Here is a 13,193-nt window from a genome sequence, read left to right on the forward strand (position 1 = left end):
GTGTTGAACCAGCAGCTGCAACATGCTTTCCATGTGTTGCATCCTGTCTTGAGCCTCCACCGAATGGTCTTGAGGTGCCTTTTATGTCCTCCAAGGTCCACCCAATTACTTTTTTGTGCTTCCTTAACACATCAAGGAGCTTTTCTTCTTCTTCTTGGTTGAGCTGGTTGGAAATAATTACTGGAAGTGTATTTCCAGCTCCCAAGTAGTCATATTTGAGGTGGCTAGGCAATGGTTTCAGTTCTGGTGCAGTTGATGTCTGTGCTGATTTCTGCTGTTTGCTGTCTGATTTGGGCTGTGATTTGAGCAGATTTTCTAGTGTTCTGGGCAAATCACTGGGCAAATCGCCCACATCCAGCAAGTTACAGCAGTCTGCTGTTTTTTCTGTTTCAATGATGTTGCTGTCCACTTCTCCTCTCCTGCAAAGACCATCATAAAGTAAATTTTCTTGATCAAAATCAAAAATTTCTTGACTTAAATCATCAATAACATCAAGGCCATAAACAGGAGAAACATCATTGGGGAATTTCATGGCATCATAAACATTAAATTTTATAATTTCCCCTTCAAACTCCATGGTCAATGTGCCATCATGCACATCAGTTTTTGTTCTTGCTGTGCTCAAGAATGGTCTCCCAAGTAAGATATCAGAGGTGATGTTGCCCTTATCCTCCTCCATGTCAATCACATAAAAATCTGCTGGAAAGACTAATTGGTCCACTTGCACCAACACATCTTCTAGCACTCCCTTGGGGTAGACAACAGATCGATCAGCCAATTGGATCATAATGCTGGTGCCCTTGAGTGTACCTGCATTCAACAAGTTAAAAATAGAAAGAGGCATGACATTTATTGAAGCTCCAAGGTCACACATGGCCTTCTTTATTCCTATGTTGCCTATTTTGCATGAAATGGCAAACATTCCTCTATCCTTGCATTTGGTGGGAAGTTTCCTTTGAATGACAGCTGAGACACACTCCCCCACACTTACCTTTTTATGTTCAGCAAGTTTCCTCCTATTGGTGCATAGCTCTTTGAGAAATTTAGCATACCTTGGTATTTGTTTGATAGCATCAAGTAGGGGTATGTTGATTTCCACTTTGCGAAATGTCTCCAATATCTCTTTTTCCTCTTTCTCCTTTTGGGACCTTGCAAATCTCTTTGGGAAGGGAGGAGGTACCTTGAATTTCTCCATAGGTTGCTGTTTCTGCCTTTGACTGGATTCTGCCTGGTCTATTGATTTGGGCAAATCACTTTCTGCCTTCTCTGGAGAATTGGGCAAATCACTGTTGGACAGCTTAGTTTGACCAGCGATCGGGTCAGTTTCTACTAGTGAACTGGGCAAATCACTGCCCTGATCACTTTTTGGCAGAATTTCTTCCATGCCCTGTTTTTGCAATTTTTCAGCCCTATTGTCTTGTAACTCCTTTCCACTCCTCAATGTGATGGCACTAGCATTTTGTCTTGGATTTATCTCAGTTTGGGAGGGCAAACAACAACTTACCTGTGCTAGCAATCTGGTTGTGCTGGATTCTCCAGGGGGCTGGTTTGTTTCAGAAATTTCAGCAGATTTTGGTTCAGTTGGGGCACTTCCAGCAGTTGCTGGTTTATGGACAGCAGCAGGGGATGTACCAGGAACTTCGGCTGGTGCTGATTTGCGGGCAGCAGTGGTTGTGGCAGTTTGACAGCAGTTGCTGTCTCTATTTTCAGCAACTTGGACAGCAGCAAATTCTGTAATTTCTGGTGTAATTTTGGCAGTTTCAGCAAGTGTAGCAACTTCTGGTTCAGTTGGGGCAATTTCTGAGGTTGCTGATTTTTGGACAGCAGGTGCTGTTTTTGCAGCAGGAGCTTCGGTTGGTGCTGATTTTTGGACAGCAGCAGGTTCTGCAGTGGTGATTTGTGCCGCAGATTCAGCAGCTTGGTCTGTTTCTTCGTCATTGTCCCATAGATCTTGAAGCTCTTCCTCTCTTCTTAATATGTATGCGTCCACTGAGTTGACCGCTTGATCCACTTGCTGTTGGAGAATTTTCCCAGAAATTTCCAATTTTCTCACCATCTCTTCAAGTTCCATATGGGAGTTTTGAGGTGTTGCTTGGGCTTGATAGTTTTGGTAGTAGTCAGCCCTGGCATAGCCATAGTTCGGATTGTCCCCCCAACATGGATTGTATTGCAGATCTCTTTGGTAGTCATGGTAGTGGTCTGTCCTTGAATAGCCATAGCTCATATTGTCTCCCCAACTTGTATTGTATGTGTCAAGGTAGGGATTATGTCTTGGCTGTCCATAGAATCCTGTATGTGCTTGTTGAAATTGTTGGGCTTGACCTATACCATAATTTCTCACCATAGAGGTTAGTTCAGAAATTTGAGAAGAGAGAAAAGACATACTTACCGTAGCCATGCTTGTAAGGTCTTGGCAGTGCGTTCAATTTATGGATCGTAAAGAAGAGCTTCTTTACGATCAGTCCTGGTCATAAAAGGAAAATACGTTAGTTTAAATCAACTCCCCGGCAACGGCGCCAATTTTTGATAGGCGATTGTCGAAGCCGTCAAAAATAAACCTATTAAACAATCAACAACAAACTTGTAGATAGTGGCAATAGGGTCGAACCACAGGGAATTGACACCAATGATTTTCCTAATAATGACTAGGTCAAGTAAATAACAAGTAATTAAAAGAGGGGAGTTTGATTTGATGAGTTAAAACTAAATAGCAAAAGAAAGCAATAATGTAAAGATGAGTAAATCAATAAGAGAGAAGCTTCTAGTTGAAGTATGGATCTATTTCAGATTGTTTAGAATTGATCATTGATTCTTTAACTCTCCTATTTATTCCAATAAATTAGTTTTGGATGTGGAAGACGCTTCTCACAATCCAAATTCCTCCTTAGTTCTAGTTTGATTAGGAAACGTTCGCTAATCAAACACTAATCAACAAGTTGCCAAGGAACGTCCTTGGGGCATTGTAGCATCGAACAACTGTTGACTGCATTAAGACTTAGAGAAACCCAATTCTATCATTGCCAACCGCGTGGTCAAGTTTAGATTATGCAATTTGATTAAATGTGTATTTGAACAACCTAAGCAATTACGGACCTAAATCATTCAAACAATATTACTTAAGCAATTTAAAAGCAATGGGCCCTTATTGATTCTAAAAGCAAAGTAATATTTATGGAAAGCTCAAATTGCATAAATATTGAAATTAAATAGAAGTTTAACAATGGAGATTTAAATCTCCCAATTCATCACAAAATCTGAAATTCACCCACTTCAACTAGAAAAGAAGGAGTTTAGCCACTCATGGTGGACTAAATACACAAAAAGATGAAAAGAAAAGAAAAAGGAAGATGCTGGAGAGTTTCTGGCGAGTTGAGTTGCTGATCAGAAGATGATCAGGAGATAAGATTGCTGGCTTGGAGGCTCTCCTTTTATAGTTGCAGAATTTTATCCATCTAGGGTTTTGAAATCCCTCTTTGATTTGGTGTTGGACTCCTCTTTTGATGTTGAATTTAATTGCAATTGGATTTCCTTGGATGAGAAGCTCTTTCGTGGCTCTTGGATAAGTGCTGGAAGTGATTGGATTGGATTTGGACTTCTGAAAATTCGGATTTCTGTTTGCTGTCCATTTTCCCGCTCTGCTGTAATTTTCTGCTGTCAAAGTGATTTGCCCGGCGATTTGACCAGTTTCTTGGGCAAATCGCTTCTCTGTGAGTCAGTCCTCTATGCCTCTACGAGTAATTTGGCCAGTGATCCTCGATTGTCTTGGTCAAATCGCTTGCCCATGTCACTGCTGTCTGTTGCCTCTGGGTATCTGTTTTAGCTTGATCTGGGCAGTGATTGGAGCAGATTTTTGGGCAAATCACTGGGCAAATCATCCTTTTGCAAATTTTCTGTACTTTTTCTCCCATTTTCCAGATTCTTCCTTTTCTGTAAAAACAAGATAAAAACCATAAATTAAGCTAGAAAATGTGTAAATAAGCAATAAAAGGGATAATAAAAATGTGGCTAAATTGTGCTTGATCAAGAAGCAAAGATGAACGGGGGAATCCCATGAGCTTTGCAATTGGGGCCGGTGGTCGAAATTCAGGAGGGTAAACTTCTATTTTCTCTCATTGTAATAGAAAGGGTCATGACACTAAAAGTTGTTTTCAATTAATAGGCTACCCAGAATGGTGGGATACTTAGCCTTGTAGCAACTCAGGTATGCATGGCAGTATTCAAAAGCGTGGAATGGTGAAGGACGTGACAAAGGAGGTGTCGTCCGTGCTCATACAGCGCAAGCAGCTGCGGTTGATAGTGGATGAGAAGCAATGACAAATGCAAATCAAATGGGCAAGACAAACTCAATGACGAGCAATGGACTACTCTGCTAGGCATGTTAAACTCTCACCAGAATACTAATGAGAGGTTAATAGATAATCAAAGAAATTTTTCTTAGATTATTGACACATGAGCTTTCCATAATATGGCAGAAACTAAAGTTTTTTTAAGTGACTTACATGACATTGCACCATGCTCCATTGGATTGCCCAATAGGGAGAAAACTATGGTAGTCAAAGAAGGAATCGTGTTGCTTGGTAGGAATATAATTTCTGTCTCTCAGCTTCTTAATGATTTAAATTTGGTTATTCAACTCACTAATAAAATATATGTTGTACAGGAACTAAATTCAAGGATTCTGATTGGGGTGGATGAGCAACTAGAGGGGCTTTACTTTCTCAAGGGAGTCACTTCAATTTATGCTTGCAAACTGAGTAGTAGAGGAATCTTTGAGTTTTGGCATAAAAGGATGAGTCATCTGTCCTTTAAGGTGACAGACTTAATTTCAAGAACTAATAGATTGGATAGACAAACTAATAAAACTTGTGAAGTTTATTTTAGAGTAAAATAAATGAGAGAGGTTTTCTTTTCTAGTAATAATAAAGTAACAAAATATTTTGATTTGATACACTGTGACTTGTGGGGACCTTATACAAGTCCCCCTTCTTGTGGAGCTCTTTATTTCTTGATCATAGTTTATGATTGTTTACATGCTATATGAATTTATTTGCTCAATTGCAAAAGTGACGTGACTTGTGTTCTTAAGAAGTTTGTAGCCATGATCAAGTATCAATTTGAGAAAAATATGAAAGTTGTTAGGAGTGATAATGTAAGTAAATTTGTATGTTTAAAGCAATACTTTGAAGACGTCAGGATATTGCATCAGACCTCTTGTGTAGGAATGCCCCAACAAAATGGCCGAGTGGACAGAAAGCATCGACATATTATAAATGTGGCAAGGACCTTGCATTTTCAAGCAAACTTGCCCATAAAATTTTGGGTGGATATGTACTAACAGCTGGATATTTAATTTACAGAACTCCATTGAGTTGTTGCATGGAAAAACTCCATATGAGATTCTATTCAGGCAAGCTCCTTCTTACAATTATTTTCGAGTTTTCGATTGCTTATCTTATGTCCATAACCTGCAAAGAATAAAGACAAATTTACCGGTAGAAGTCATTAGTGTATCGTTATTGGATATCCTTTTGGACGGAAAGGTTCGAAGTTGTATAATTTGGATACTTAAGAGCACTTTGTATCAAGAAATGTTATGTTTGTTGAAACAGAATTTTCATTTGCCAAGACTATTGATAATGTGGCCGTTGATGCAAGAGGTGTAGACTTGGGGCATGCAGTTGATAACTCATATAGTGACGTAGGAGAGGAGTCGCTCGGCAACCTAGACAGTTCATATACTGACTATCATGAGGAAGACGACCTTCCCATATGCAATAAAGAGGTCGAAAAGAATGGTGTAGCTCCCAAGCAGTTAGGAAGGGGACAATGAACCAAACAAGTTTCAGTTTCTTTAAAAGACTGTGACTCACGCGATTAGCGTAAGCCTCTCGATGTGCTCATCATCTCAATCATATTCTTCTTCAGGTACTCCTTATTCTATAGCACATTATGTGAGTTATGATAAATTCTCTACACAACATAGGTGTTTCTTAGGAGTGATTACTGCAGGACATGAACCCACTTCTTATAATAAAGCTTTTCAAGATGCCAGGTGGAGAGAGGCCAAGTGTACAAAAATTCAGGCTTTGGAGGAAAATGATATATGGACAGTCGAAACTTTACTTGCTGGGAAGTAAGTAAAGGATAACAAGTGGGTGTACAAAATCAAGTATAATTTTATTGGGAGCATTAAATTATACAAGGCATGGCTTGTTGTCTTAGCAATAAACAAGTTGAAGGGCTCGATTATCAGGACACCTTTGTACCCACAGTAAAAATGGGTACTGTACGTACTCTTCTTGCAATCGTAGCTTCCAAGAATTGAAAATTACATCAAATAGACGTCCATAATGTATTCTTACACGGTGACTTGCAGGCAGAAGTCTACATAAAGATGCCACCCGGGTTTGGCACTTCTTCTTCTGGCAAAGTCTTTCACCTCTACAAGGCTCTCTACGGTTTGCGCCAAGCGCCTCGATGTTGGTTTGCAAAGCTGGCTGCGTCTTTATGAGCATATAGATTTCAACAATCATATTCAGATTACTCCTTATTCATTCTTCACATCGGATCATTTCATTTGGTTGTTCTTGTCTATGTTGATAATCTAGTAATCGCAAGAAATGATATTTTCGCTGTCTAGAAATTTAAGGAGTACTTGAGCCGCTGTTTCCATATGAAAGACTTGAAAAAACTGAAACTCTTCTTGGGGCTTGAGGTAGACTGCACCGCCAAAGGTCTTCTTCTATGTCTATGTAAGTATGCCTTAGATGTGATTTCTGACGCCTGATTGTTGGGTTCCAAACCGGATACCACTCCTCTAGAATAAAATCATAAGCTAGCTCTTGTAAAGGGTGTTGTATTCATTGCTCCTACTTTCTATAGGCACTTGATAGGTCGTCTTATTTATCTCATCATTACTCAGCCAAAATTATCCTACTGTGTGCATATTTTTGCACAATTCATGCAACGACCACGGTAGATTCATTAGGAGGTAGCTCTTCGAGTAGTCTGTTATCTCAAAGGCTAACCTGACCAGAGTATCTTGATGCGTGTTAATTGTAACCTTGTCTTGATCGCTTACTGTGATTCTGATTGGACTAGTTGCCCTTTAACACAAAGGTCCCTCACTGGCTATTTTGTTCTTTTGGGTGGCTCTCCCATATCTTAGAAGATTAAAAAACAACCGATTGTGTCTCGCTCTTTCGCTGAAGCTAAATATAGGTCCATGACCATTACTGTCTGTGAACTTAAATAGTTGAAAGGCCTCCTAATCTCTCTTAGTATATCTCATTCTATGCCTATGTAATTGTATTGTGATAGCCAAGCTGCTCTGCACATTATGGCCAATCTTGTTTATCACAAACACACCAAACATATTAAAGTGGACTGCCACTTTATTCGTAATGAAATCATCTGTGGTAATATTTGCATGGCCTATGTTTGCAGTTCCATACAGCCGACTAATATCTTCACTAAGGATTTAAACAAAGATTAATTTCATTTTCTTCTTGGCAAGTTAGGCATTTGGAACCTTCATGCTCCATCTTGAGGGGGTATTAAAAGCGACCTGCCGACCAGACGTCCTGATAATTCGACTTGTCGACCAGATGTCCTGAGAATCCAACCTCTTAATGACCTACCGACCTGTCTGACGTCTTGACGACCTGCCGACCTGTCTGATGTCTTGATGACCTGCCGATCTGTCTGACGTCTTGACGATCTATACTGACCTGTCTGACGTCTTGACTACCTGCCAACCTGTATCGACCTATCAAACATCTTGACGACCTACCGATCTGTCATGGTTTAAGGTTTAATTTGTGTGAATATATTTTCTTTCCTTTTTTGTCTTGTGCAATATATAAAAAGTGTAGTTTGTATAGCATAGGAAGTTTGGCTTGTATTATATAAAAAAATTTTGTATTCAAATTTTCTTAAACAAGTGTGAACCTAACGTATATATTGTCACATTCCTGTCAATGAAAGAATAAGAATTTTTATTCTCAAATTATGTGATTATCTCTTTTTACATTCATCTAAGTTAAATGGAATTTCTAACGTTGCTTAACGAATACAAAATGAAACTTCACCCCCTTAAAAAGTTTAAAATCAAAATTTGGAAGCAAAACGTCTCCTCATAATAGTTTCCCATGAAAAAATAACAAAACACTCTTTCCCCCTAAAACTAACTCCAAAATCATCATGATTTATGTGGCCCAATATTCATTGAAAAAAATATCAAATGAGAGGAAATATCTATTGAGATGAAGAAAATATCGTGGAGAAATTAATTGCCCAAAATAATTTGCCTCAAACATGTTATATTTAGGCCTAAAAAGGCCTAAAATAAGAAGGAACAGAGATTAGAAATTGCACCTGTTGAACCAGCATAAACTTCTTGTCTAATTGACCTCAGCAACAACAACTCAAGTTGCATCTCCATACAAGCTTCCATGAGTTCTTCGTTAAAAAATAAAAATAACATATATCAAAACAACCTATAAAACAGTAATAATTTCGAGAACTTCCTAATGCAATTAGTATTGAATTCTGGTAGATCAGCAAATTGTGGGTCTAGTAGTAGTGTTTTTTTGCCTGGTAGAAGTACTCGCCACAGGGGATAATAAAGAACAGGCAAGTGCCTGGTGAATGTCATCTGCCTTTTCTCCTGTAGAGGCATTAGAGTTAGAGTCTAGACTTTGAGCATGAGGCAGGTATTTAATAACTGCGTAAAAGACACAGAGAAAAAGAGAGCAACGTGTATAAATATAATTCTTACCCTCTCATGCTCAGTTTCACCGAGCGATTTAACTTTTATATCACTTTTTATTTGCTTCAAAATAATTAATTTTAATTATTTAATAATTTTTTAACCAACTATTTTATATAACTTCCAATTTCACTGTGCTTTCTATGTGGGATTTCAAAATCCCATATTTGTGAGTATGACGGAACATAATGCGTACTTGGACCCATTCAATTTTGGGCCCCATAACATGGTTTGGCTTCTGGTGCCCGCTGGGTTTATGTCGCCCGAGCCGCAGATGAGTTTTCATAGTAGAATCAGGCTCAAGTCTATCATAGTCCACCACGTGAGTCTGTCCACTAGCACACGATTCAGACCATATTTGAGTAGGCCGGGCAGACCGAGTGTCGAACCCAACAAAAAGGGATTCAACTCACCTGATATAATGGATTAAGGGGGACGTATCCGTCTACACCCATAACTCAGTCCGCACGAGTGCCGAAAAGAATTTAAATAGCCGCTTGACAACCACACAAGCGTCGAAAAGAATTAAATAACTGCATGACAATGAAGAGAAGAGAGTATGTCCATACATATGTATAGCAACAAATGGCACTATAGTAGAGTGGTAGTTATACGTCATTAAAAGACAAATGAAAAAAGAAATAAAAAAAAGACGTAAACTCTTCAGACTAAACTCACTCACACATATCAGAACTCTACCCTCTTTTGAATTTCAAATCTATCAGCTTTTTATATATCATGTTAATCTTCCACGTGAAAGAAAAAAAATTTTTGCTTAATCTTCCACGTCTAAGGGGTCATATATGATATGGCATTGAGATTTAATAAGCTTTTTTTCCCTGTAATTAACGATGAAATTCGAATCTTATATCTCTCAAACTTTATTTAGCTTCTCTCTCTATAAAAAAGTATTCCTAATGAGCTTTACTCTAATGTGATACCTTACTAATAGCAGTTACCCATTTGGACCTCACCTTTATTTATTTAAATTCCATTAAAATATTATAAGTTTACAAATAATAATATTAATAGACAAAAATTAATTCATCATTATTCATATTCCATTTTCACGTTTATGCAAATTCAATTTTTATATTTATACATGTCTATAAATAAATCAATCTATCTTTGTGACTATTCAATCAGTAGTTAGAAATTGTCAAGGATAGATTTTAATTAAAATACATTTGGAATATATATAAAAAATTCACATACAAAAAGAAATCATACCAAATCCATAGAATAACAATTAATAGAAACGAAATTAAAAAAAAAAAGGAAAAGATAAAAGAAAGAATTAATTTCTACACAACAAATCATGACATTGATGAACACTGAGCTAATTTTCAATGACACAGAAAGTCCTCTGGGCAACCTCTGAAGAAGAGAAATGCAACATCACTGATGGACATAAAATCCTAAGAGTTCGATGCTTAGATTTCCATATCCCAACCTTATACCTTATTCTTGCCTTGATTCTCACATCTAACTGCACCTTTCCTGCTGATTTTTCAATCTTCAAGTCCTTAGCCAACCCACTAGACAATGCAGCATCTCTAGCTTCAAGCTTTGCCTCTAGTTGAGTCTCATTCCTTCGGGGTTGATGAAATGGATCCAATGTGTTGAATGCAATGGTTTGATCATCATAAGATAAAGAAACATCGATAGAATCATAGTATATAGAGATCCTGCGATTAGGGTTACGTGCCCTAATCACAAAATCAAATGAAGCACTAAGGTGGTTGTACTTTAGGCTGAAGTTACTAACAGAACCATTTTCAATGGTGTAAACAAGTTGTTTTGGCTTGATTACTATCCAAGTGATTAGCACAGCTAGACCCAGAAGGAATATCAGGGTTAGTATGATCATAGCCATGACTCGAAGCAGCTTCGAGTGGGTTTGGGTGGCGGAACCATGAGCCATTGGTGAAGGATTTGATGGGGTTCTGGTGATAGTTGCGATCAAATTCTGGTTATAGTTTTATAGATGATAAAAGGGTATGGTGGATTTATTGAACTAATCAATTGGAGAAGGATGCATCTGTTTTTTTCATTATCATTGTAGAACACTTTTTCTCTTTAACATTTCTTGTAAGAAACTCAAGAAATCTGAGGGATTCAGGTTCCATCAATTGTTCTTTTCTTGAGATTGAATGTTTCTAGATTCATTGCTGCATTATACATACTTAAATGATCAATTAGGGAGTTAATTAGGACACTTTGAAGCTTTATTTTGTGATCTCTGCAAGAATATGCTCTCTCTCTCTTTTTATATATTTTTAAATATGGAACTTTTGTAGTATTTTATTTTTCTCAGAGATTCTTGCTTTCACTCAAAGTAATTCCAAATTCCTGCAGCTACCTAGCAATCATTTTCATCAATTAGCCCATTTTGAGGATCTGTTTTGTTTTGGCTTGTACATTTCTCTGGTTCGAGGTTTTTATTTTTGTTTGTATTAGCAGATTCTTGTTTATCCTGCATTTTTCTTGGACTTCAGTGTTTGGATTGTAGTTAAACTCTCGTGATATTTGTATGTTTTGGTCCCATCTCTTGATTTTTTCACTTAAGCTATCATGTCTAAGTTGAGCATTGGGAAGGTTTCTATCAATATATAGATATAGCTCCGCCTTAACTCCCGATTAAATTTAAAAATTAAATAATTTAAATTACAACAACGATGGCTGGGTTTCTAGTGCACTTAAATCCTCCTAGGAGAGTAAGCCATAAACCATCAAAGTTTACTAGTCTATTCATTATCACGCGTTCCAAACTACGTTTAAGTAGGCCAGGCCATACAGACCATGTGGGCTTTCTCAAACGTTTTCTTATTAAGTATAATTATAATTTTTTCAATCGATTTGTCCATTCGGCAAATAAATAATAGTTTTATTTATCAATATATATGGTCGTGGACTATCAATAATAACTTTTTTTTAGAGTTCGGACATTTGATTGATCCACTTACTTCTATTTTGTCAGTATTAATTATTATAGTTGGTATTAAAGCTCGGACCCAACAAAAAGGAATCCAGCTCACCTAATTTGATGGTTCAGTGGAGAATGGATTCATCTGCATTTAAAAACGTGTCAATACGGATAAAAAAAAATTAAATAACCGTCCGAGGATAAAAAAAAATGAAGTACGTCCGTACGTATAATTCTATATGATATCAACATATGACACTATAATAAGGATAAGAGTTATACGTCACTGGAGGATAAATAAAAAAATAAATAGAAGAAGAAGACATGAATTATTCAGACTAAACTCACTCACACATACCCTAATCCTAACCTCTATTAGATCTCCGTTCATCATACAAAATATGTTTTAATAAAATTATTTATTATTTATTATTTAATTTTAATTTAAAAAATAAAATATATTAATAAATTTATATATAAAAATATTAATAAAATACTTAAAATATAGAAAATCACATTTTTTAATATTAAAAAAATAAAAAAAATATTTTTCACTAAATTTGACTAAATCAAAATCCAAACATCTTCAAGTTTTTTTTTTTTCAAAATTTATTTTATAGGATTAGTGAAAAAAAAAATGCTTTTGTGACAAAATTAATGGAGACAAACGGAAAAGCAATCGCAGGAACATTATAATAAGTAGCAAAGCTGAGGCAGAGGCTTAGGCACATCTCAGTGTCATAACGCACTACAAAGACCTTAGCATATTCATGAGAATCTCCGACGTGTTGTCTCCACTGCTTGAGGACTAAGATTAAAGCAACATAAAATATTAGTGAGAATGGCAAAAGAAGAGCACAGCGAAAAGAGCAATGGAGGTGGGTATATCCCTTTAAAGATGCTGCCATTGCTAGCCCATAGGAGAAGGAACCCACATCTAAAAATCACTTTGCTTCTTCTTTACAAGTATTTATATACGAAACTATCTCCCCATTGTTCACCACCTTCATCTACCTCTATGATGAAGCCGATGGCCAGTAATTTCTCTTAGCATTAGTGCCGCCGCCACCACCATGCAAGCCTACATGGCGGACGATGGCTCTAATGCTTTAGTGGGTAGGTGGCAGGTGGCTGAATATGCAGGGCTATATATATAGATTTTGTTAGAACAAAAGATAAAATTTGGGAGAGTTGAAATTCTCTCCCATAGCAGGGCAAGCTTAATCCTTTGGCATTATCATCATGTTTGGTGAATGATGATCTCTCTTCTTTTTTGCTTTCTTGAAATGATCTGGAGGTTCAAGATATGAAGGTATTTGATCCATCGTATCATGATGGCGAGTTGATAATATGATCCGGTGTATTTTCTTGCTTTTGGTGTTTAGAGCCAATAGTTTTCTCTTTGTTTCTTTTTCCTTTTTCTTTTTTTTTTAAAAAAAAAGTATCTAGAAGAATATGCCTCCTTAAAAAGAAAGAATCAATTGGTGAAATTTTATA

The 13,193-nt window shown here is 37.0% G+C and overlaps 1 protein-coding gene across 1 annotated transcript; it reads right to left on the minus strand.

Annotated features, from left to right (window-relative positions):
• Positions 1 to 9,946: 9,946 nt before the first annotated feature.
• LOC110614031 (uncharacterized protein At1g08160) lies at positions 9,947 to 10,761 on the minus strand. The gene has a single exon (XM_021755480.2). It carries the CDS (start codon positions 10,692 to 10,694, stop codon positions 10,110 to 10,112), a length of 585 nt encoding a protein of 194 aa, XP_021611172.1. The 5' UTR covers positions 10,695 to 10,761; the 3' UTR covers positions 9,947 to 10,109.
• Positions 10,762 to 13,193: the final 2,432 nt, after the last annotated feature.

The sequence above is a fragment of the Manihot esculenta genome, chromosome 4 (assembly GCF_001659605.2).
Source record: "Manihot esculenta cultivar AM560-2 chromosome 4, M.esculenta_v8, whole genome shotgun sequence".
NCBI classification, from domain to species: Eukaryota; Viridiplantae; Streptophyta; class Magnoliopsida; order Malpighiales; family Euphorbiaceae; genus Manihot; species Manihot esculenta.